At 50.1% G+C, this 24,459-nt stretch overlaps 1 protein-coding gene and 1 long non-coding RNA gene across 4 annotated transcripts; one reads left to right on the forward strand and one right to left on the reverse strand.

Annotated features, from left to right (window-relative positions):
• Positions 1–4,205: 4,205 nt before the first annotated feature.
• LOC114060253 lies at positions 4,206–5,673 on the reverse strand. Of its 2 annotated transcripts, none has more exons than XR_003571855.1 (2): positions 5,571–5,673; positions 4,206–4,619 (listed from the first exon to the last, which is right to left on the reverse strand). It is a non-coding gene; the product is annotated as an uncharacterized LOC114060253 (long non-coding RNA). The 2 variants fall into 2 exon arrangements; XR_003571854.1 differs by having other exon boundaries at positions 4,206–4,622.
• Positions 5,674–7,987: 2,314 nt separating this feature from the next.
• Positions 7,988–24,336, forward strand: CCNF (cyclin F). Of its 2 annotated transcripts, XM_027889615.1 has the most exons (18): positions 7,988–8,389; positions 8,478–8,564; positions 13,779–13,933; positions 14,353–14,459; positions 15,188–15,255; positions 15,770–15,963; positions 16,295–16,348; positions 16,868–16,972; positions 17,314–17,391; positions 17,779–17,930; positions 18,596–18,760; positions 19,639–19,762; positions 20,123–20,303; positions 21,225–21,312; positions 21,678–21,777; positions 22,081–22,211; positions 22,401–22,570; positions 23,133–24,336. In XM_027889615.1, coding segments are annotated over exons 2-18 (2,271 nt in total). In that variant the 5' UTR covers positions 7,988–8,389; positions 8,478–8,563; the 3' UTR covers positions 23,531–24,336. The 2 variants fall into 2 exon arrangements, with proteins under 2 accessions (XP_027745416.1, XP_027745415.1); XM_027889614.1 differs by lacking the exons at positions 7,988–8,389; positions 8,478–8,564 and adding an exon at positions 12,234–12,365.
• Positions 24,337–24,459: the final 123 nt, after the last annotated feature.

The following is a 24,459-nucleotide window of genomic DNA, read 5'->3' on the forward strand; positions in this document are numbered from 1 at the left end:
TGAATTCACCCCACTTTTTGCATTTGGAAACTAAAAAATGGGGTCCTTCTTGATGATACCCCCCCCCCAGTGTCTGATCCACATGTCAGAGATGCCCAGGCTCTGGCTCCACCAGCACAGGAGACCACCAAGAGTCGGGTTAGGGGATTTAATTTAGGTCTGAACTGAGGCTGGATGAGAGGTAGTTCTTCATCCTCATCATGGTCATCATGTAACAAAGTGAAAACTTTGCTCTCCTACTCAGTGGGAATCACCCAGGACCCCAAAAATGTGAAAAAGGGGTGAAAAAGGTTAGGAGGTAGAAACCAGTCTCTTGCTGAGCCTGTGTGGCATCTGAAGGGGTGAGGACCCTGTACCAGCTTTGTGGAGCCAGGCAGTGAAAAGTGCACTTTTACAAGGTTTGTTTTCAACAAGGGAGCTTTGGAGCTTTTGCTCTGTCTGTGCCTTCTGTGGTCCCTCCACTGCTTTGGTCATTGCAGAAAGGAGATGCAACAGCTCCTTCTATTTAACTCGAGCATCTTTAGGACCTCACTGGATTTTGGCAGGTTTGTGAGTGGGGCCATCACCTGTCCTGCTCAGTGGCTCAGGTGCTGCACCAGCAGAACCACAAGCTAATCCCGTGACTGAGAAAAGGCTGGAAAACCCAAAGCTGACTTGGGTGACTGACCAGCATCAAGCAGCTCCTTTTAATGTGTTTTCCTTTGCAGATGAGTGTTCATCTGCTCCTAATGATCACAGTTGTTGTGGAATGAATTGCTAAGAAGCCTTTCCTCCTTGGAGAATCACAGAATCACAGAATATGCCGAGTCGGAAGGGACCCATGAGGATCATCAAGTGCAACTCCTGGCCCTGCCCAGGACACCCCAAGAGTCACCCCCTGTGCCCCAGAGGATCATCCAAACACCTCTGGAGCTCTGGCAGCCTTGGGGCTGTGCCCACTGCCCTGGGGAGCCTGTTCAGTGCCAACCACCCTCTGGGGGAAGAACCTTTCCCTGAGATCCACCCTGAGCCTGCCCTGACACAGCTCCAGCCATTCCCTGGATATTTGGATATCACATGTGGGAAGCTCCACACTGATCCATTAGAGAAGGCTGAACATCCACTGAGTAAGGAACCAGCCCTTTGTTCTAAACAAGATTTCGGCCATGGTTGAACCTGCAGTGATGCCTCTTGCTGCAGGAGGCAGAGGTTTCACTCCCACTTACTCAGAGGCAATTTTGGGGAAGCAAACTGCAACAAAGGCAACTGGGATGGAGAGAGAAATGTTTTGCATTCATTCCAAGTTTTTATGGTGCAATTAAACAAAAGCAAAGAAACTGACAGTGTCCCACAGTGGCACAGAATCCTTCCTGCCTCATGCAATCCAGGAGGAGTGGTAATTTCTCCCCCTGCTTCCAGTTGTGTCTGAAAATTATTATATTAAAAACAACAAACCAAATAATTTGTCCCAAATTGAAAAAAAAAGAAAAACAGAACAACCAATGAGCAATCAAAAATAATTTTGTCATAACTTGCCCAATTTGATTTTGCTTTGCAATCATATTGCAAAATAATTCATATGGGAAACTTCTACCAGCCTAATTCTTAACCTTGCCCTTCTAATTAAGCAGACAGTGGCCTTATAGCTTGACTCTGTTTTCTGTTCTACTTAAACTGTTTAGAAATGTGCTAATGATTCACCCTCCTGCAATCAGATGCAGCAGTGGGAGTCCTTCCTAGACTTGTGCAAAGTTTGCTGTGAAGAGGAGCACAAAGAAACCACCCATGGATCCATAAAGAAAATCGATGGCAGTTGGGGAAGTACATTTGGGATCTGGCCCTGTATTTAATGCATGTCATTAACTACTTGCAAGAGACAAATGACACGAGGGAAAGCAGTTTCTTTCCATCTGTGGAGAGCTCAGAAGATATTCTTCAACCTTTCCTATTCCACTTCTATTCTGTATTAAGGATTCAAGTCTCTAAGGATCCACCTTGTAAAATTGTGTCTGAAGTGTAACGGGAGGCACCGTGAAATCCCGGGGCTGCAAAACTCAGGGAAATGAATTTCCATCGTGGATCTGCATAAATTTGTTCTTTGCCGAAGCTGAGCCTGGGAAGTGACCGACGTTTTTATGCAGGGCTTTGAGGCTTGGATTTCACAAGAAGTGCAGATGCACCGCTGGGAGCTCCTTGGAAGCTGCCGTGTTTACAGGGCTCAGTGTGGTGGGGCTGTGTTTAATCCAAGTCAAGTCACAGGAGATTGTGTTCCAGCCCTCTCATCACCGTCCAAGCTCTGTGTTGATACATGCTACTGCAGAGAAAACATGCCCTGTTTGAGAAGGGAGGGCACAGCACCCCTTAATGCAGCAGGACTTGGTCTGAGGTCAGGCCAAGAAGTCAATCCCAGGTCTGGGTCTGAACCAGAGGGACACGTTGAGGGATGGCCGTGGCTGTGACGTGGCTCATGCACCAACCCCAGGGGCAGGAGCCTGAGCTTAAAGGCAGCTCTGGAAACCCACCCAAGGCTTCTCACTGCTCTGTCCTCACAGCACCCCAGCCCTGGGTGCAGGATTTGGACCCCCCTGGGCCCGGGTAGGTGAGCCCTGAGGAGGGGAAGCAGCTCTGCTGAGGGCCCTGCCAGCAGCTTCCCAGCCGGGCAAAGGGCTGGGTTGGGAGAAGCACATCCTGGAAAATGATCCATGTGTTCTGAAAGCAGTGGGTGCAGGCCAGGAGGGCAGACACCATGGGCACTCCAGAGTGCCATGCACTTCAGGCACAGGTCTGCTCAGGCTTGGGGAGCCTCAGGGAGCATCTGAGGGGTCATGGGGTCCCCAGGGCTGGGGGGCTGCTGGCTGTAAATGCCACATTTCTAAACGTGTGGCCTTTGGTGTTTGTTAAATGGTTGCTCCATGCCCACCAAGGTTTTCTGTGACCACAGCCTGGCTGCCCAGGGTGGTTGTGGTGTACACCTCAAAAGGGTGTTCCTGTCACCCACTTGCTGCCTGTCCTGTGACAAGCAGGGCCTGTTGGTGGTCAGCAGGCAGGAAACACTCCAGAATACTTGTAGTGCTGGGTCTAAGGCTGGCAGAGATGAGTTGGCTGGGATAAGATGAATGCCAGTCCTGCAGACTGAGCAGTCTGCTCTGGAACAGAGGCAAGATAAACCTCTGCTGTAACATCAGCCACGGGCAAGGCTTTGCAGGGATTTTGTTTGTGTCAGGAAGGAGATTTAATTTTGCTGCAGTTCCAGAGAGCAAGCAGGAACCCCACACAATTTTTTCTTCCGAGACCTCATTTTGAGTCGAGTGGAGAGGGGCTCTGAGTCACAGCTGGAGAGGCTGCAACTGTAATGCCTCGACACTTCATTTTCTCCTCTGGTTTTCAAACTGTTTCCTTCTGCAGGAGGTCATGGATGACAAGAGGGGCAACACTGACAACGCTGTCTGGCGCTTCTATTGTCCCACAGCCCACCTGACATCCTTCACATGCCACATGCACACTTCTCAGCCTCCTCCATATCCATGGCCACCCAAAACCTCTCAGGCCCTAGCATCTTCCACAGCCAAGTGATGATGGATTTGGGCAAAGACCAAGCTTTTGCAGACAACGGGGTGGAAAACCCTCCAAAAAAGGCTTTTACAGCCACCCAACCCAACCTCATGGATACTCACACGATGCCAACATGTAAATCCTTTTATTTTGGCCTTGATTTTCTTTTGATCCATCATCGTCCCTTAAAAACACCCTTAATTGGGTTAAAAATAAAAAAATTCAACAAAGATATCTAAACCCCCACCATTTTACTGGGATTTGGGGGGAAATTGGGGGTTCAGGGGAATATTTGTTACAGGACCTGAAGGAGTGGCCTGAAGCTGTGTCAGGGTAGGTTTAAGCTGGGTATTAAGAAAAGATTTTTCCCTCAGAGGGTGGTTGGCACTGAACAGGCTCCCCAGGGCAGTGGTCACAGCTCCAAGGCTGCCAGAGCTCCAGGAGGGTTTGGACAACACTCTCAGGCACACTGTAGGATTGTCTGGACAACCTCTGTTTTACAGCTTCCTTCTTTCAGCTGGAGCCCTCCAGAATCGCCATCATTTCTTTTGCTGCATCATCAACTCTCCACCCATTTCAAATTCAATTGAAAGCACATTTTCCCCCTTGCTTGTGTTCCTAAATTATATCCCCGGCTCATTTCAAAATATCAATTCAGAAACTTGGCAAGGTGATTATTAATAACAGCTCTGTTCTTCTCCGGAGGAGAAATAACACTGGAAACATGTGAAATGTGTACACAGCTGTCGATCTCACTCTCCTCTTTTGCCAAACACTCTGTTCTTTACAGGAAATAAAACCAACCCTACACCCACTATTAAGTGGCTGAGGCTGTGTAATCAGCACAGAACCATGGAACGAGGGCAGTGTTCCTTCACGTGTCCTCAAACCCGGGGTGACACCACTGTCTGCCATGAGTTCGTGCCTGGTTAGAGGTGGAGCAGCAGCAGATCCAGAGCAGAGTTTTTGGAGCTGGGCCTGGGCAGCTCCTTCATTCACTTGTGTGGAGCTCATCACAGCAAACTGCTTCAGGAAAATATTCTTGATTGGAATCCAAGGTATCACATGGGCTTCCCAGGAACCCAGAGCTGCTGGAAAGCACCGAACTGGCAGTGAATTAGAATCACAGAATCACAGACTGGACTGGATTGGAAGGGACCTTAAAGATCATCCAGTTCCCCCGCCTGCCATGGGCAGGGACATCTTCCACTGTCCCAGGTTGCTCCAAGCCTTGTCCAACCTGGCCTTGGACACTTCCAGGGTTCCAGGGGCAGCCACAGCTTCTCTGGGCAACCTGTGCCAGGGCCTCCCCACCCTCACAGACAACAATTCCTTCCCAATATCCCACCTAACCCTGCCCTCTGGCAATATGAAGCCATTCCCCTTGTCCTGTCCATCCATGCCCTTGTCCAGAGTCCCTTTCTGGCTCTCTTGTAAGCCCCCCTTTGGTACCAGAATAAAGTACATGTTTTTTTTCTTTCTTATTTTTCTTTTTTCTACCTGTACTTATAAAACCTGTAGTAAAGTCCAGAAGACTTTTTCATTGCCCTTAGTGCCACGGGGTGTGTAGTGAAGAAAGTCTGGGGTCTCTCCTGAAGAAAACCCACATTGCTGTGTACAGAGGGAGCTGAGCTCAGTGACCCAAGTGTCCTGCCTTGTCCCATGTCCCCACCCCATCCCTGCAGGAAACAGGGTTGTGCTTCCCCAGTGCACACCAGGGAATGAACAGAGCTTTCCCAAGCCCTCTGAGGGATGAGCAGGGAGTCAAGTCCTGTAGGGAACAGAATGATGGGGTGCCTGTAACTCCTGCAGTGGAGGAACAACAGTGAGGGGTTCCCAAGGAAGGGAGTGGGAAGAGAAGGAAGACCCAGCACAGAAGCTCTTTGTTTTGAGAGGAAGATAACGTTTAAAAAGCTATAGAGCTACTCAGAATCTTTCAACTCTGAGGATTTGCCCTTGGAGTTGCAAGGCCAGTCTTCTCTAGTGGCATTTAGGACTCACACTGAAATAAGAGCTCACACAGACAAGGTGCTGCTCACCTTAACCAGTAGTGCCAGTGGCTTTGTCTATCATGGGCCCAACAGCCCCTTCCTGGCACCTCAGCCTCTGGGGTGCTGAGGATCTGCTTCAAGTATCTTGAAAACATGGCATAAAAAGAGAAACAAATAAGAATATATAAATTGAATGTCTCAGATCAGCGAGAGCTTGGGAGAAAGTCTGGTGACTTTGAGAGCCTTTGGCTCTGTTCTGTGACAGCCAGTCCCTGTCTGGCAGATACAGACCTTGTCTCTCTGCCTTCCATGTGCAATCCTGTCTCCCAATTCCAGCTCCTTGGCTCTGCTCCAGGTCCCTCCCTCCTACAGAAGTGTGTTTCTGTAAGAAGTAGTACTCTTCAAGTGTTTAAAGTGCAAGGGTTTAAAGAGAATCAGATATCATTCAGAAGTTGGCCAAACTGCCTGCTGGAGTGGGGATAAGTTTCCACTTGAACGGAGTGGGAGTAAAAGCTGCCCCACTGAGAGCCCCCCAAAGCAAAGCCTTGGAACCAGCCAGGGGATGGGAAAGGCCTGGGCTGACAGTGAAGTCACTGAACCTCCAGTACCTCCACAGAACCTCTGGAACTCACCCCAGAACCTCTGGACATCAGTCACTGCTCCGTGGCCTTTCCTGGGGCTGCCCGGGCTGGGTCTGGCCACCCACCCACCCCCCCAGACACAAAGCTGGCAGGTCCCATGGGCCATTAGCACCACTCCTCATGTCCCTTTTCCATGGGTTTCCTGCAGCACCACTGTGCCTTTCCCAGTCCCTCCACACAGTCTCTGTGCTGTGCAGTGAGGGGCCTGGGTTCTGCAGCACCTGCAGGAGGACACCTGGGTCATCCACCACCTCCTACCCCGTGCCAAGGGCTGTGCCCTGTCACACAACCTGCCAGGATGAGGATTTCACACATCTGTGAGCTGGCCCAGCGTGCCAGCTGCTGGTTTTACCTTGTGCCCTGAGCCTTCAGAGGCAGATGGCAGAACCCACAGCCCTCTTTCTGGGAACTTTACTGCAGGACACTTTTGCCGAGTCATTTGTTCCTAAAAGCCACGTTCACCCTTCCTCCGCCTTGGTGGGACCAGCTCTGGGTTTTGGAAAGCACTGCGTTAACCTATTTCAAACAGGTTGCCTGATTCTTGTTCAGGTACCACCCTGGAATAATGCTGTTCATGGAGGGCAGTTAAATTACTCACAGCAATACTGAACACACAGAAGATTTGTGAAATTAGAGCTTCTGCTTCCAAAATATCAGTGCAGCCCTTCTGGCTTAGCAGTCCTACACTGAGATGTCCTCGAGCTGGAAAAATTCCCGAAAACTGAAGGTTTGATGCCCCATCACATGGGTTTGATGCCACCTCGTGGTAGCTCCGTGTCTTGATATACTAGGGAAGGGTTTCACTCTTGGGATGTTCCATGTCGTGATTTCCGTGGGAAGGCTTTTGCTCTTGGGATGTTTCCCAAGCACGTTCCTTCTGGTAGAGAAACACAGTTTGGAGAAAGGACAGGTATCCATCAGCTCCTCAGTGCTGATTTGCAGTCCCCCAGCATTGTTAATAAATATTAGTATGAACGTAAAACACAGGGATTGCATCCGTAGTGCAATGTGGAAATACCTACTGGAAGGGAATGTGGCCACCAGAGAACATGCTGAGATGTCCTGACATAAAACCTTAACTGCAATTGCCTCATCATCTCAGGACCTCAAACACTTCCACCCAATCTGCAGCTGGATTTGCAGGCTTGGAGGAGCTCTTACCTCCCCCGGAGAGCAGTTCCTTCTCCAGACCCCTTATCATCATATTATGCTAAAGGTGTAATAAAGAGCTGAGTTATCTCACCTTTAAAAAGTGGGACGGGAGAAGCTACAAAGACTGGTAGGATTATTTCAATTGAGAATTGGCTCTTCCAGGAGAAAACTCTCTCCTCCCTTCTCAGCATTTTAGCCTTATGGCAGCAAGGAATGATTTGCCAGGAGCATTTGAGCCTTTCATGCAGTAAATGGCCCAGATTACTTTTGTTTGCCCTTTGAACTTCGGGAAAGATGGGAAAGATGCTGCTTTAAAACTGCCAGAATACATTTTATGGCCACTATAATATAAAGTTCCCATGTCCAACGATTGAATAATCACAGACTAAGGAAAAGTTGTAGAGAAATGACTTCCTTTTTCCCAAGCCACAGCCACCCTTGTATCCACAAGGCTCTGCAGGAATGCTGGATCCTGAAGGCAGCATAGCTGGGAGCTTTCTGCAGCTGAGCTAATTACTCTCAGGTTTCAGCTTGGCTAATTAACTTCCATGTGGCCCTATGACATCACAGGCATTTTGTTTTCAATTCTGGAACTATCTTGGACAGTGTTGGTTAGAAAACCTTCTGCAAACCACACAGCTCTGCTGTGATAGATGTCTAGATAAATGAAATTACTTTTGCAACAGTATGTAATGCAACCTCCAGCACCCAGGTGCTTGTCTGCAACTTTTTCACCAGACTGAAAACTCTGAATGCCTAAACTTAGCTAGCTGTTAACCTGTTCACTAACTGAAGGGTTTAGAGGGGATGTTACATTCATATTGGTTTATATCACTGTCTCCAAGTCCTATTTGACTGAAATTCATCTTTGCTCTTTCCTTAAAAACTGTATATTTGAGTCTGATTGCAATCCATTAACGAATTAGGGTGGGAAAACGGACTAGTTCTAAAGAGACTTTCACAGATTTCTGAAGAGGCTTTAGAAGCTGAAGTGGCTGAGGCAGTGAGTGGATCTGTGTAACCTCTTTCACATCAATTTGGGAAAGTGCAAGCTGTCATTTGCCTGGCTAAAAGGTATTTTCAGCAAATATTCACTTTTTCCAGGGGAATGCTGCTGTTGAATGTATTGCTTAGACGGTCTCAGGCCCTTGGATCTCTTCAGAAGAGGGATCAACACCCTGAGTGAAACTGGAGCTCATGTAGGGGCACCTCCAATGCCTGGAGAATCCCAGGGTTGGCAGAACGGCGAGTAAGTGTTACACCTCTGCTGAGTTCTGTTTACATCACAGCAACCGAGGCAAACCAAACATCTTTGTTGTATTTGCCCTCATTTCCACAGCCAGAAGCGAAGGGAGCAAGGAGGCTTTCTGATTTAGGAGAAACACAACCCTCTGCCTGCTCTTCGGTGGAGAAAGAGGCAGGTAAAAAAAAAAAAAAAAAAAAAGAGAAATCAAAGAATCCCAGGTTTGGGTTGGAGGGACCTTAAAGCTCATCTCAACCCAAACCCCTGCCATGGGCAGGGACACCTTCCACTAGCCCAGGTTGCTCCAACCTGGCCTTGGACACTTCCAGGGATGGGGCAGCCACAGCTTCTCTGGGCAGGCTGTGCCAGGGCCTCCCCACCCTCACAGGGAAGGATTTTTTTGTAATACCTAATCTGAACCTGGCCTCCACCACCACAAGGATATTCTGCCTTGTTCTGTCTTTCACATGCTCTTGTGAAAAGTCCCTCTCCAATGGAAATCCAGCTCAGGAGCTGGAAACAGTGATCAAATCATGCACTAATCAGCCTTCTCCTCTGCAGGGCCTGACTCTTCACTGTGTAATGGCTTCCCAAGGAGGTGCACGTGTGTTTAGAACAGTGAACCCAACCTGACCTGTTGGAGAAGGCCCAGATCCCACTCCTGTCCCACCTGCCAGCCCTGGGAGGGGGCTGCAGGAGCTTTGGAAGGTCTTGCCAAGTGGCCGTGTTTAGGTAAGGTGTGTCCCACCACACACCCATCAGCCTCTGCTCTGGTTTCTCTATCAGTGACAAAACCCCCTGGATGTCCTGCCATCCTATCCCAGAGGGGACAAACCAGGCCAAGCTTTACTGCTTCTGAAAACCTCACCTCCCACCTCCCTGTGCCCACCCAGGTTTTGGATATAACTGTCCTTCCAATATAACCCTGCCATGTCTGGAAAGAACAGGATCTACCTGAGGGAACTCTGCACCACAGATCACCCAAGAAGCATCTTCTGCTGCGATCTGAGCTCTCAGCGAGGAGCTGATTATTGTTTTGTTTGCTGTTTCAACTTATTTTTAGTTGACAGAAACAGCTGTGAGGGGGAGAAGAAATAAGGAACAAAAGCCGACAGCACGATTAACTTTTTAACTCAAAATGCTTCTCAATTAAAAGAAGCTAAATATTCCCTGCGCTCCTGGTGCCGCTCCTGCCTGTCAGCAGCTGCCATGCTCCCCAGGAACATGATGCAGTTCCACAGATGGAGGAGGTGGAGCTGCCTGGCAGAAAGGCTGAGCACAGCTGCTGGTCCCCTGTGGTCCCTCACGGCCCAGCACGGCCACAAGAAGCCAACAGGCCCCCTGAGCTCAGCCTCCCCAACCATAAAACAAGATCCCTGGTGAGATTCCAAAGCTATCCCAATCCCAAGGGTGTGGGTGCAGAGAAGCAATCACAACTTCATGTCCTAACACTGAAAAGCGCTTGTGAAATCCTCTAACAAGTCTCATGAACGCTACCAGGAAGAAACCTCAGCTCTGCTGGGATTGACAATGTTTATCCAAGGTACAGCGTTGGGAAAGTTTTCAGCCACCATAAATTGGGGCACAGTCCCACAAAACAACAGCTCCTCTTCTAACTGCTTTATGTCTTGTTAGAGTTAAGACTCACAAAAGTCTTCAGATGGGCAGATTCAATATCTGATTTTGCTCTGTTTGCCTTCCAGCCTTTTCAATATACCTCCTTATGCCCCTCTGCCCTTTGCCTTGGGAGGATCTGGGCTTTCCTCGAAATCCTGCACTCAGGGTCGAACTTTGACCCCCAAATGTCTGCATAATCCCCCCTGGCCCTCACACAAGGCCAGGCAGGGGCAGGAGCAGGGCCATGTGCTGGGGAGGGACAGGGAAATGCTGCAGCTCAGGACACCAGGAATGGCCTCTGTCTGGGCAGCCTTGCTCCTTCCTCCAGCCAGAATGCCAGAAGGGTTTGGCTTGGAAGGGACCACAGTGGGGCATTTGGGTCTGCCTCCCTGCTCCAGCAGGGTTATCCCAGAGCACATGGCACAGGATTGTGTCCAGGAGGTTCTGGAATATCCCCAGCGAGAGGCACTCCACCCCCTCCCTGGGCAGCCTGTTCAGTGCTGGGTCACTGCACAGCAAAGTTCTTCTTCATGTCCAGGTGGAACTTTCTGGGCATCAGTTCCTGCCTGTTCGTCTTGTGCCATTGCTGGCCCCCCTGAGCACAGCCTGATCCATCCTCTGCCCCCTCCTTGCTGACTCTGACACACCCTGGGGACATCCCCCCTCAGTGTGTGCTCTGGAGGCTGAACAGCCCCAGCTCCCTCAGCCTTTCCTTGTCCCATCAGCATCTTCCCTCTGTGGAGCTGTTAGAGCAGGTCCAGAGGAGGCCATAGAGATGCTCCCAGGGCTGGAGCCCCTCTGCTCTGGAGCCAGGCTGGGAGAGCTGGGGGAGTTCACCTGGAGAAGAGAAGGCTCCAGGGAAACCTGAGAACCCCTTCCAGTGACAAGGGATGGAGGGACAGGACAAGGGATTGAGGGACAGGACAAGGGGGAATGGCTTCCCACTGACACAGGGCAGGGTTAGATGGGATATTGGGAAGGAATTCTTGTCTGTGAGGGTGGGGAGGCCCTGGCACAGGTTGCCCAGAGAAGCTGTGGCTGCCCCTGGATCCCTGGAAGTGTCCAAGGCCAGGTTGGACGGAGCTTGGAGTAACCTGAACTGGTGGAAGATGTCCCTACCCATGGCAGGGGTTAGAAGTGGATGGGCTTTAATGTCCCTTCTAACCCAAACACGTCTGTGATTTTGTGATCTGCTCCAGGAGCTTGGTGTTTCCCTTGTCCTGAGGAGCCCAGAACAAGACACAGCATTCCCGATGTGCCTCTCAAGGCTGAACAGAGGGGCAGGATCTGCTCCCTGACCTGCTGGAAATGCTCCTCCTCAGACACTTGAGGATGCCCAGCCTTGGCTCCAGGGCTGATCAGGGACACTTGGGGGACACCGGGACCCCCAGGGCCTTCTCTGCAGACCTACTGCCCAGCAAGCAATGCCCTCCCTAGTGCTTTAGCTCCAGTACGAACATCCTCAGGCGCTGGTCGCTCAGGGTGGAAACCACCAGGCAGCAACAAATCCCCAGCGCTCCATCAGCAGCTCCCTTGGCCGGGCAGCCTCAGCCGAGCACAGGTGGCTACGGGTGAGCGCCCCGCAGCAGCAGGGCCGGCTGCTGCCGGCTGGGCCGTGCGAAGAGAAGGGACTCGTGGCCCCGAGGGGGGCCGGGGCCGGGGCCGGGGCCGGCGCGGTGCCGCGGGCCGTGCCGATGCGGGCGATGGAGCACGGCGAACATGGCGGCGGCTCCGTGAGGAGAAGCACCGCCCCCGCCATGTCCCGCCCGCCCGGTAGGGGGCGCGCTGCCGCCCGCGCACGCGCCATCCCGCCCCGAGTTCGAACCGCCAACTGCCCCGATTCGAATTCGCATCCTCGCTGCCCAATCACAGCGCGCGGGGCTGGTCTGGCCCCGCCCCCTCCGCCCTCTCGGCCAATCGCAGGCCCTGCTGTGTTTAAAACAAGTGCGCGCGGGCGGGGGGCGGCACTGCGGGGCGGGGGGCGGGCCTGGCGGGCGGAGCTGCCGCCGCTCACGGCGCTCGCCGGGCGCGCCCGCGGGGCCAGCGGGGCGTGTCGGCCCAGCAGACCCCGCCCGCTCCCGGCGCCCCCGTCCCTCCTCTGGCCGTGCCGCTCGCTACGAGCCGGGCGGGACGTTGTGTCTGCCCGCTTCACGCTGGGTCCCCGGCGCGGCGCTGAGATGAAGGCGGGCGGTGAGTGCGGGTCTGCCGCGGTCCTCCCGCGCTGAGAGGCGGCCCCGCCGGGCGCCTCTGAGGGGATTCTGAGGGCACGGTGGCGCTCGGGTGGGGACGGGGCACTCCGAGCCCTGGCCGGGTGAGGGGCCAGCAGCGCCGGGGGCCGGGTCGGCGGCTGCGAGCCTGGATTTAAAGGCGGCGGGGGCTGAGGGCTCCGGGGGGCTCGCCGGGGTCCCGCCCGGGGCCAGCGCTGCCCGCCAGCGCCGCTGGGGCCGCGGCTGTGGCTGAGCCCCCTCGACATCTCACCGGGGCTTCGAGATGTGTTCTGGGCGCGGGAGAGCGCAGCCTGTGAGCTTTGTAGAGTGCGCGCTGATGCGCAGGAGACTCCATTCAAAACTGAGAGAAAGAGGTTTTTCCGCCACGGCTGGCTGAGGGTTGGCACCGCTTCCCCGCACGAATTATCGGATCCACGTCCTGGGAGATGCTCAAACCCACCTGGATGTGGTCCTGCCCCCCTAGGCGGGGTGGTTAGACTGGGTGACCCCCAGAGCTCCCTTCAAGTTTAAAGTACCCCGGTTTCATGAAGCAACACTTTGGAAATTAACCTGTGCCACTTCCTGTCTTTGGAAATTGGATTTTCTCTTCCGTGAGTTGCTCAAGTACCCCCTGATCCCCAGGCACTTGGATGCTCATGTAGGCAGAATTTGCATCCCAGTGTAGGAGTCCACGTCGTTTTCATGGCAATGATACTGCTGTAGAGAATACATTTATTTATATATATATATATATATTTATATATATTTGTATCTCTCTCTAATTATACATATATAATAACAATAAATATAAGGAGATATATATGTTATATATATATAACATTATTGTATTGCAATAATACTCCAGAAGGTGCAGGCAGTGGATCTTCCATCAGCACCCATGGCAGCAACTGGCTGCTTGGAGATGGGCTTGAGCAGGTTTGGTGGGTCTTAACCTCCTAATATCTCTGGTCACATTCCAAGGGCTGCTGTCAGTTGAGAAGGAAAAGCTGGGGTGTGGGGGAGGTAAATGAAGTTGTAGTGGTGACAGTTAAACCATTTGTCACTACTGAGCAGGGACAGTTAAGCTGATTGTCACCACTGAACATGGTCACAGGAGCCAGGGTGTGGAGGGGCTCTCTGTTGAGAGCATGAACCACCCCTTCTGAGCCCCTGGGCTTTGTTAAGCAAACTGAAGGAGCCCCTCACTGCTCTGAGGCTTAGTCTTGTGGTGTCATGTGGCTCATGCTACATTTCTCTGGTTGATGTTTGAAGTGTCCTGTGCTGCAGTGAAAAGGAGCTCAAATAAACACCTTTTTTTGTGTGTATACTCTGCAGTGCCTTTTTTCCTTGTGCTGTTCCATCACTAACTGAGGTGTCCCATGTCTTTCTTTTCCAGTGGTTCACTGTAGATGTCCCAGATGCTTTTCTTTCCCTTCCAAACGAAGGATAATAAAACGGCCTCGAGTCCTGACGTTCTTAAACCTGCCTGAGGATGTTCTGTTTCACGTCCTGAAGGGCCTCCCTGCTGCTGACATCCTCTCAGTCAGAGCTGTAAGTCTGCTGCTGCTTTCCCTCTGGCAGGTACCACAGCTCAGCCCTGCCTTCAGGAGCCTGGGCTGCACCTGGAACAGGCTTCTCGTGTCAGAGTGAGCCTGAAGAAACCCGAAGAGCACCTGCAGGGATTAGGATTTTGCTCTCTTCGTGGCAGTTTGATCTCTCACTGCTCAAGCTGAAGAAGAGTAGCAGTATTTGAGTGCTCTGTGCTCAGTTTCTGTGCCAATTGTCCTGCTGAATCACTGTGAATGAACAATTTGGTTTGCCATCTTTTGCCTTAACTTGTTAGCTGCCTGGTAATGGTTATGATTAACTTGTGATTAATTAGTTACCTCTCTAAAATTAGATTGCAAAGACCTGCTTTCCTGTTGGTCCTTTTATTTTAGTAATTGTTATTTCGTGTTCCCTCTGTGCAGGTGCACTCACACCTTAAATACCTTGTGGATAATCATTCCAGTGTTTGGGCACACGCAAGTTTCCAAGATATGTGGCCTTCTCCAAACAACCTGAGGATGTTTGAAAGGTAAACTTTAAATATCAAATTTGTCTGGCCTTCTAGAAGGGGGTACTTGAAGGTAGATACACAATTCTAATCAGTCTTCAGTGTGATTGGGGGATCTGACTTGTACAAAGACGAGAAGTTTTTGGTTTGGGGGCTGAAAAATAATTGATTTCAGGCTTAAGCTGCAGCTGATCACTGCTATCTCTTCAATCAGAGCAGAGCCCAGGGCATGTACCAAAGTTATTCCTCTTTATGGGCATCAGTATTCATATTGGAGCATACCTGAAATCTTTTTCTGGTGCTTACATAGGAATGACCAAGTAAGATGAGAAGCTCCAGAGAATAACTGTATTTCTAAGGCTGAACTGGCTTGGTCACTTCCTGTGTAAACCAGTGTGTTGAAAAGTAGCTGAATTTCAATAACAACGTTTGGAAGGGTAACAATAAAAATGCTTTAAAAAGATGGAAAATGTCTTTTTATCTATCTGATTTGAAGGGCATCCATTGCTTTTGGAGTGTCAGAAATTTCTTCAACAGGTTTAAATGTCACAATAATTGTTTTGCTTCCAACTGCCCCTTTGCACGTGTTGTGTGTCTGAGGAAGACCCCTGTGTGCGCATCAGTTTGGGAGGGAGGAGCACCAGGACCCCATGGCTTGATGCATGCCTTTAAGGGTGCAAGTCCCAAAATGTGCATTCTGGTGTGGGGAATGGTTTCAACCTCAAACACCTTCTTTGTTTGCCATTCAGGGCTGCTGAAAGTGGGAACTTTGAAGCTGCTGTGAAGCTGAGCTTGGCGTACCTGTACAACGAAGGCTGTGAGTGGGGAAGCTTGTCCTGGGGTCTTTGAGGAACGTGGCATGGCAGAAGGGAGCTTTGCATTTCAGTGCTTGACCACTGGCCTCTAAACTGCCAGTGATGGGATAGCACAGAGCCAGACACAGAGAGATTGTCCTCTGCAAACTTCTGATCAAACTCAGCTACTTCCCTGGTGTGATAAAAATGTGTCAAAAGTGCCAGGAGGAGCCTTCTCCCAGAGGAGGGTCCTGGCAGGACAGGCTCTTCCATACTGGTTTGTTTGTACACCAACAGGAGTTAACACTGCTGTGAGGGTTGGGATTTGCAACCCCCCTGCCCTCACCTTGGGGTTATGTATTTCTTAAGTCTGACTGTAGTAAGATTTTTCTTCTGCCATCTCCATGATTTTTAAGGCACTAAATGGAAGGGATAGTTCAGTCTTTTCCTGATTGTCTCCTGTTGTGTGTCTTGGCCTTGCCAAGCCAGGCACTGTGAACAAGCTCTCCATGAGTTCTGTTTTTGTCTCTGGTTCAGTGTCCATCACGGGCCACGGCCGTGCAGAGGTGAATGGAATAAAGGCATCTCACTACTTCAGCCTGGCAGAGCACCTGAACGTGTGTGCAGTGCCCTTCATCTGGCTCTTCATCCGTCCTCCCTGGTCCTTCACTGGAAGCTGCTGTAAAGCTGTGGTTTATGACAGTCTCAAAGCAGAGTGTCAACTCGAGAAGGTTTGGTTTCTTTCTGCCCTTGACTTTCTCATCATTTTGGAAAAAATGCTTTTGTTCCCCCCCAGGAGCTTCCTGTGCTCTTGTTGCTTCAATGACTGTGGCTCAATCATTTTATTGAATTTACTGCCAAACCACACATGATATATCCCCAGTGCCAGAGGCCTGTACTGTCTGTTCTGAGAGGTTCAGTGCTGTCTCAGAGCTGACAAAATATGGAGAAAAGCAAGGGGGGGAGTGATTGAAAGACAAGCCAAAACTGTCTGGACCTAGTCTGGAATTACTAGCAAGAATCGCTATGGTTCTTTGTTTAACAATCTTTATCTTTCTTCAGGCTCAGAAAGGGTCTATTCTCCACAGCTTGGCTAAGGTCTTGAATTTCTTTGAGGTGAGCAGTGTTGCTGATGTGATGTTTGGGTTTGTTTAATGCTGGTGCTGTTTACCTTGATTAAAAAAATAAGTCAGCCAGATGCTCTTATACTTCTCAAGTGGGCCAGGAATTTCTGTTCTCCTGAGTTTAATTTACTGATTGTTTAAAGGAACATTATTAACTTAGTTTATTGAATTGTACAAACAGTGAAATTAATTTTGGCTTAATCGTGGGCTTGTAGCGTGTTCAGGTCTCAAAGGAAGCCTTCCAGTCGTAATGCCTAGGAAAAGAAAAAAAACTTTCAGTGGCAAGCAAGCCAGAAAGCTTTGTTCTGGCTCAGGAAGAGCACTACTTGCTCCCAGAGCCTGGATCTGCAAATGAGTGGATGTGGGAGCATCCCTCAGGGGCTGAAGGGCACTGCCAAGGGGTGGATTCTGCTCCAAAGCTCTAGCACAGGGCTGTTATGTGGCTTCTGAAGTGCTGAGGCATCCAGTTGTCTGGGCAGAAAAAATACCAGTGTATGCCTTTTGTTTTTAGGATGAAGGAAAAAAGAAAGAATCCCTGGAAATGCTTGAGGAGTCATCCAGGCAGGGTTGTTTAATCAGCTCCTACCTCCTTTGGGAAAACAACAGAAAAGCTGCTGTAAGTAGTAACTTTTTGTATCACAGTTTCTCACCTGGGCACTGCTACCAGTGATCCCAGGGCTCACTGGGGAGCAGGAAGGGGAGGCTCCTGCCTTGTCAGTAATAAATCTGCCAAAGCTCTCACCCTGTAATTCTGAGTGCCAGGTCTCATTTCCTGTGAGATCTTGGGCAACAACTGGTTCTTAAAAACAGCATTGTCACAGTGAGAAACAGACTGGTTGCTGAAATAATAGATGTACCCCCAGGCAGTGTGTTTGCTCTGGATATTGGTACTACAGTTTTTCTGTTTGTTGTGTAAAGGCAATGGGTTTTGACATCTGTTTACATTCCTCTCTGTAGATGTCAGATCCTGGCAGATACCTCCAAAGTCTCAGGAAGCTACGAGACTACGCAGCAAAAGGCTGCTGGGAAGCACAGGTAAGGCTGACTTTTCCCAGAAGAACAGTCTGTTTGGTCCTTTCTGTGCTGCCAGTGTAGGTTTAGATTTCTCCTTTCAGAAGCAGGGCCAACGTTGCTGGATAATGTCAATATGTGCATGTGTATCAACTCTGCACATTCCCCTCTTTGGGAAATGACTGCACTCCTGTGGTACAATGAGTAAAGGTCCATCTTTTGATGGACTTAAAAGCCTAGCCCCAAATAATGTGTGTGCTCATCATATTAAACCAAACTAGGAACTACTGATTCAAGCAGTTTGTCAAGTTCACTCTGTTTTTAGCAGGAAAATTGGAGGACTGTCCTGTGCTGCCTGAGTTTGTGTTTGGTAAAGTAAGCACGCTTTCTTTTGTGTTCTCTCTCCTACAGATAGCTTTAGCCAAAGCTTGTGGGAATGGAAACCAACTAGGATTAGAAGCAAAGTCTTCCAGGGAAATGGTTTCTCAAATCTTTCAAGCTTCCCTTCCTATCAGCAAGCAAAACATCTTCACTGTGCAGAAAGGAATGAATGAAATAATGAGGTGAGGACTCGGATCCAGGAGTCAGGCCACACAGCAGAGATCATTCCCCATTTCCCTCTACATCTCTGCATTCCCTCTACAACTTCTCTGGGCAACCCATGCCAGGGCCTCACTGCCCTCACAGGGAAGAATTTCCTCCCAGTATCCCACCCAGCCCTGGCCTCTGGCAGTGGGAAGCCATTCCCCCTCAGTCCTTACCCAGAAGTTCTTTATCCATCCCTGGGCAGAGCTTGTTACATTCCATTGCTCTCTCCCATGAAGGGCAGCTCCACCACTTCACCCTGCTGGTGTGTCCTTCCTAACGAGTACAGAGCCATCCATGGCAGCATTGCAGCCTTGTTATCCCACCATGGCTCTGGAACTGGTGAGAGCATGACCCTGTGACTGCACACACACTCCAACCCCTCCTGTTTATTCCCCATGCTGTGAGTGTTGGCATGCAGGGAGGTGAAGGAACAGGCAGGTTTTCTGGGATCCAAGAGGATCCACCACATCCACACACACACCCTGAAGGGGCTTGGCCTTCTGGCTCCCACCTTGGGAAGCAGCTCAGGAGCTCTTGGCTCTGCTCAGCCTGGCTCATTCCCCTGTTGGATGCAATGCCATGAGCATCTCTGGGCACTACTGGCCAAGTCCTTCCTTACATCTCTCCCTTCCCATTCTAGGTACATCCTGGTGGATTGGCTGGTGGAAGTGGCCACCATGAAGGACTTTTCCAGCCTGTGCCTTCACATGACAGTGGGGTGTGTGGATCGTTACTTGAAGCTGCGACCTGTGCCTCGTGCTCGGCTCCAGCTTTTGGGAATAGCCTGCATGGTCATTTGCACACGGTGAGGGTTCTGGCTGGTGAACAGAGGTGGTGACTGTGGTCACCCAAATTCATTCCTGCAGCTCAAAACTTTTCCCCCAACCCACCCCTTGCTGGTAATGCTGGAAAGACTCTTTGGCTTCCCTCTACCTTGACAGCTGCTTAGCTGTGTTCTCAAACAAACAGAGTCTCTGCAAATGAGGCAAAAAATACTATTCCTTGCCAGTTTTTTTCACATTTTAAAACAAAGTCATAGTGGTGGATTGCTCTAAATGCATTCCACCAGCAGCTGGAGCCTTTGACACCACATTGGCATGAAACACCCTGAAAGGAATAACTGCAGCAGGGATGTTCCGTGGTTTAGACTGTTACATTCAGGTGAACTGTGTGGTGAGGGGCAAAATTATCCTCCTGTGCTAATTTCCTCAATATCCTGCATCTTAACCCAGGAGAGGTTTCATAAATGAAGAGTTAAGATCACAGAATCACAGACTGTTGATTGGGTTGAAAGGGACCTTTAAAAACCATCTTATCCCACTGCCTGCCATAGGCAGGGACACTTTCCATTAGCTCAGGCTGCTCCAAACCCTGTCCAGCCAGGCCTGGAACACTTCCAGGGATGGGGCAGCCACAGCTTCTCTGGGCACCTCGTGCCTCACCACCCTTGCAGCCCAGATTTTTTTCCATATTAGGAAGATTATTCCAAATTAGGAACTTTGTAGTAGATGGTTCCAGCTTACAGGTGAAATCAATTAGGAACTGCAGTTCTTTCTTTCCTAGTCTGCCTGGGAAAGTACCTTGTGCAGTTTAACTGTGGTCATCTTGGGTTCATTTATCTGCCAGAGGTGCACAAATTCCCCCTCTGCTGGGGCTGACTGTCAATATTATTGAACGTTGCAGTTTCATCAGCAAAGAGATGCTGACGATACGGGAAGCTGTGTGGCTGACAGACAACTCCTACAAGTATGAAGAGCTGGTCAGAATGATGGGAGAGATCATTTCTGCCCTAGAAGGAAAGATAAGGGTGAGTATGGAAAGTGGATGGAATGTATTTCCCCCCTGGGTTGCTGTTCAGCTCAGGCTGTGGCAGTTCTGACCTAAGGAACTGGGGGTTTGTGTCAGTGTTCCCAGTCAGCTGTGAAGCCCGTGCATGTTTCAGAGCATGTAGATGCAGAACCCTCTGCCTTCTGTAGAGATTAAAACTTCAGTTTTAAGAGGCCATTTATTCTCTCACTGGAGGGTGTTTCAGTGTAGTAGTTAAAAAACCAAACCAACCAAACAACAACAAAACCCCTACAACAAAACAGCATCTCCTGCAAACGACCGTTCTAAACACATTGTGCTGGTCCTGTATTTCCAACCTCTCTTCTCCTTTCTGCACTAGATACCCACCATTTTGGACTACAAGGAAGTTCTTACAAGCATAGTCTTGCTGGAGAGAAGAACTCTTCACCTTTACAGCTTCATCTGCGAGCTGTCCCTGCTGAACACGAGCCTCAGTGTGTACTCCCCGGCCCGGCTGGCGGCTGCAGCTCTGCTGCTGGCCAGGATACTGCACAGCCAAGGTGAGCAACCTCACCTGGCCTGGGGCTGCAGCACCGTGTGCCAGTCTGCCTTCTCTTTTTGGGGAGATTGGGGTGGGTTTGGGTGTCAGTTTGCCTTGAGGCAAGATGTCCCAGTCACTGTGCTGGGGGAGGTAGGAAATGAGGGGGATGGATATGAGACTTGGGAATGAAGAATTGACTTCAGCCTCTTTGGCTATGTTGGGCCACCAAGTTGAACAGAAGGATGGAGCACCTCTTGTGAGGAAAGACTGAGAACTGGGATTGTTCAGCCTGGAGAAGAGAAGGCTCTGGGAAGAGACATTAGAACCTCTTCCAGTGCCTAAAGGGGCTCCAGGAGAGCTGGAGAGAGACTTTGGACAAGGGCCTGGAGAGACAGAACAAGGGAGAATGGCTTTCTAGTGCTAGAGGGTAGAGTTAGATGGGATATTGGGAAGGAATTGTTGGCTGTGAGGGTGGGCAGGCCCTGGCACAGGTTGCCCAGAGAAGCTGTGGCTGTCCCATCCCTGTAAGTGTCCAAGGCCGGGCTGGATGGGGCTTGGAGCAACCTGGGCTGGTGGAAGGTGACCCTGCCCATGGCAGGGAGTGGAATGAGATGAACTTTAAGGTCCCTTCCAACCCAACCCATTCTGGGATTCTATTTTACCTCTTAATAGCTGTGATGCACTGGAGCATTAGCACCAGACTGTGCAAGCTTTGTGTTTAAATGAGACTGAGGATTTCTATCCTTAGCTGGAACTTCAGTTTGGCAGGTAAACCTCTCCTTGAAGCCAGCTCTGAACTTGAACGAACTATGCACAGGCATAAGCTTGTTAAGATCTCTATCCTATTAAAAAAAAAAAAAAAAAAAAAAAGCTGTCTGACTACAGAACTCCTAAGCTTCATGAATATGTAGTTCAACATATGAATATGTATCCTCTCCAGCACACCCCTGGACCAGCCAGCTGTCTGAGTGCACCGGTTTCTCTCTTGAAGACCTTGTGCCCTGTGTGCTGAGCCTCCACCAGAAGTGGTAATGGTCTGGGGACTCTTTGGGGGGGGCCTGGGTACTTGGATTGCAGCTCTTGCAGATGTGCTGCACCTGCACAGTCAGCCCTTCCCAGGGAAGGAAAGGCTTTTGGGAAACTGCCTTGATCCCCCCCCAAGACACTAAGGCCCAGTTCAGGGCCAGCTGCTTTATTTCTCCCAGCAGGTCTGGCCCTGGGTCACAGGAAAGCAATTAAATGCTCATATTCTTAAAACCAAATAACCTGTCTAAGCTGCTGAAACACCAACTCCCTTAGCACAGCACTGAGGGAGGCAAAGGGCCTGAATTGGCAGGCTTTCCTAATATTATTTCATAGCATCTAAGATTGGGGTTTCCATCTCTCTTCCCAGCTTCCATGATGATGTCCCAAAGGATTATAGGCAGGTGTCCCTCATGGCAGTGAAACAGCGATTTGAGGATGAATGTTATGAAGAAATAGGCAAAGAACAGGTGGGTGAGCTGGGTCTGCATCTGCTGCTGTCTGACACCCAGAGCAGACCCGCCCAAGGGAAGGGATGGGGAACTGCAGGTCGTGGGAAAGGGATTTTTACTTCAGACCTTTGGAGGGAAAATATCTAAATAAAGTGGTAGTTTAAAACTTGACCTGCAGAGACTCTAACTGCTGTTTGGGTATCTCTGGGAAGAACTTGCTGGGATAGATTTCTCCTAGAAAATAAATAGCCTCCTGCTAGCTATTTAGTCCTTCTGGGAATCTCATGGCCTAATTCTTACTGGCTCTTTTTTTATTTGCAGGTGATGAGCTACAGCCAGCTGTGCTCAGCTCTGGGTGTGAAACAGGAGGACCCAGAGCCCAGTCTCTTGCATAGGAATGTGGTGGAAATTCAGACTTTCCTCAGCTCTCCCTCTGGAAAGAGAGCCAAAAGGTGAGTCTAACTCATGGCTGTCAGTGGCTCTGAAGATCAGCTTGAGCCTTTCCTCCTCTCTGGTACCCTGAGGTTTCATTCTTAAATACAATCAATTTTCTCGTCCTTACCTGGACATACCTCTTTTTTAAAGAGCTGGAGAAGAAGACTTGGCTTTTGACATGTGACTTTTGGATTGTTTTGCCACAGGAGGAGGGAAGACAGCATTCAGGATGACAGGGGCAGCTTTGTGACTACGCCCACAGCAGAGCTGTCCTCCCAGGAAGAAAGTCTGCTGGACAACTTCCTTGACTGGAGCTTAGATTCCTGCTCTGGTTATGAAGGTGATCAGGAAAGTGAAGGCGAGAGAGAAGGAGATGGTGAGCACTTTTATTCTCCTTATAAAAAGCAGCCAGGAGCTTTAAACCTGTCTTTTCATCTTTGCTCAAAACTGTTTCTCAGGCACCAGATGCCTGAACTTTCAGCTGAAGACTAGTTGGAAAAACTCTTCCCCTTCCCTGGTGGTTGTAGTTTAACAGTTATCTCCGAGGTATCTGTTTCTCTGCACCGCTTCAGAACATGATCAGGGGCTTTGTGGCTGCTCAGCATTTCGAAGTGAGGCTGTTTGCAGTGCACCAATTGTGATGAACAGCCCACTGTGTTAAAAACACTAATTAGCTGTTGGTTTTACTGACTCTGGGCCTGGCTGCTTGTTTTCTAGACATCTAAGTACTCTTAGGTGTAAATAGCTCTTAGTCCAGATAGTCTGAGGGGGGAGAAGACACTGTGTGAAAAGAGGGTGAACTTGGAGCTCTGCCCTCCAGGTGTGAGCAGGCAGAAGGTGGACGCTCTCGCTTGGCTTTGTTCTGCTTGACTCTGTGCTGGGTGCCTGCTTAGTGCTGGACTTGGGCAAAGGAACCTTTCTGCCTTCCCCCCCTGCAGTGACGAGTCCCAGTGGGATCCTGGATGTGACTGTGCTGTACCTGGACCCTGCGGAGCACTGCGGGCAGGACTCCAGTGACGACGACAGCCCCGCCAGGGACTGGGATGTGCCTGCAGCGCCCCAGAGGGACACGGAGCTGCCAGGGGAGCATCTCAGCCCAAGGAACCCCAGCCCGGAGGGGAGCTCGGGCTACTCCTCTGTCAACAGTGCCAGTCCCACCTCTTCTGCGGGAGGCAGCCCTGGAGTTCCCCCCAAACCTACCTCAGCACTGCCCCCCGGCAGTGCCACGAACAGGGAGCCGCCCCGGCCCCACGACCTGCACAGGAGACAAGTCAAGAGGAAAAACATGGCAGAACACACTGAAGAGAGGCTGAACTTGGGCTTCTTAAGCCTCTGATTTCTTTGTGCTTTTAACTTGTCCAGGATTCCTGGAAACCATGTTTCTGTTGCAGTCAGACAGGGATGATAGTGAATATTGTAAATACCTCCAAAAAGCAATCCCCTTTCCCTCAGCCTTGTCTGTCCTGTGTTTCTGTAGCTCCCATCTGGGCTCTTTCCTCCCTTCACAGCTGCCTTTTTACATGTCCTCTATTGTCTGATCCTCTGCTAACTAAGGTTCAGCTCCCTCTGTGAAATTTTTTAGCCCACTTTTGTGATCCCTCCTAGCGATAAAAAAGAACTGTCCTGTCCCTTGCTTCCTCTGAGGCCTGGCACTGTGAAATGAATTGACATAGGATCTCAAGTTTCTGAATGTAACACTATGCTTGAATTCTTCCACTTGAAAGACCTCTTTTGAGGTTGTGCTGCCTTTTTATTCTGGCCAGGTCTCCCTCCGCTCCCCTCTCGTGTCTATGGCATTTGCTGCACTGATCCAAGGTTTTTATGGAAAAACCCCAGAGGTAAATGAAGGCTCACTGCAGGTCTGAGCTGCTCTCTTACCTACCTCTCATATGGTTTAAACCTCATTTGCCTCTTCTCTTGTTGCCATGTTTTCCTCACCTGAAAATTCCTTCTGTGCCTTAACACATAGTGAACATAGGAATACCAAGGTACAAGACTTCCACGAGGTGTCCCTGAAGTTAACACTGGAACTGGACTCCAGGGCTGTTTGGAAGTTACTGTGGCATTGGCAACAGTTCAGATACACACAGTGTAGTGAGTGTTTATTGACATTGTTTTTTATAAAATTGTTTTGTTACTAGAGGTGGCTCCTGTTCTTCCTTCCTCTCATTCACTGGCCTGGGGCCTGGAGAACTGCTGGCCTGGTCAGGTTTAGCTCTGAGCTGAGTTCTGATGGCTAAGTTGCAGTGGCAGTGCCTGGAGGTT

Source organism: Empidonax traillii, unplaced genomic scaffold, assembly GCF_003031625.1.
Source record: "Empidonax traillii isolate 1590-97213 ecotype Southwest subspecies unplaced genomic scaffold, ASM303162v1 scaffold267:size678996, whole genome shotgun sequence".
Lineage (NCBI taxonomy): Eukaryota > Metazoa > Chordata > Aves > Passeriformes > Tyrannidae > Empidonax > Empidonax traillii.

What these genes read in the sequence shown, in the direction of transcription:
- CCNF (XM_027889614.1), top strand. An exon ending in AACCTGAGGATGTTTGAAAG is followed by an intron (nt 14,460 to 15,187) that starts GTAAACTTTAAA and finishes TTTGCCATTCAG; the next exon opens with GGCTGCTGAAAGTGGGAACT. An exon ending in AAAACAACAGAAAAGCTGCT is followed by an intron (nt 16,973 to 17,313) that starts GTAAGTAGTAAC and finishes TCCTCTCTGTAG; the next exon opens with ATGTCAGATCCTGGCAGATA.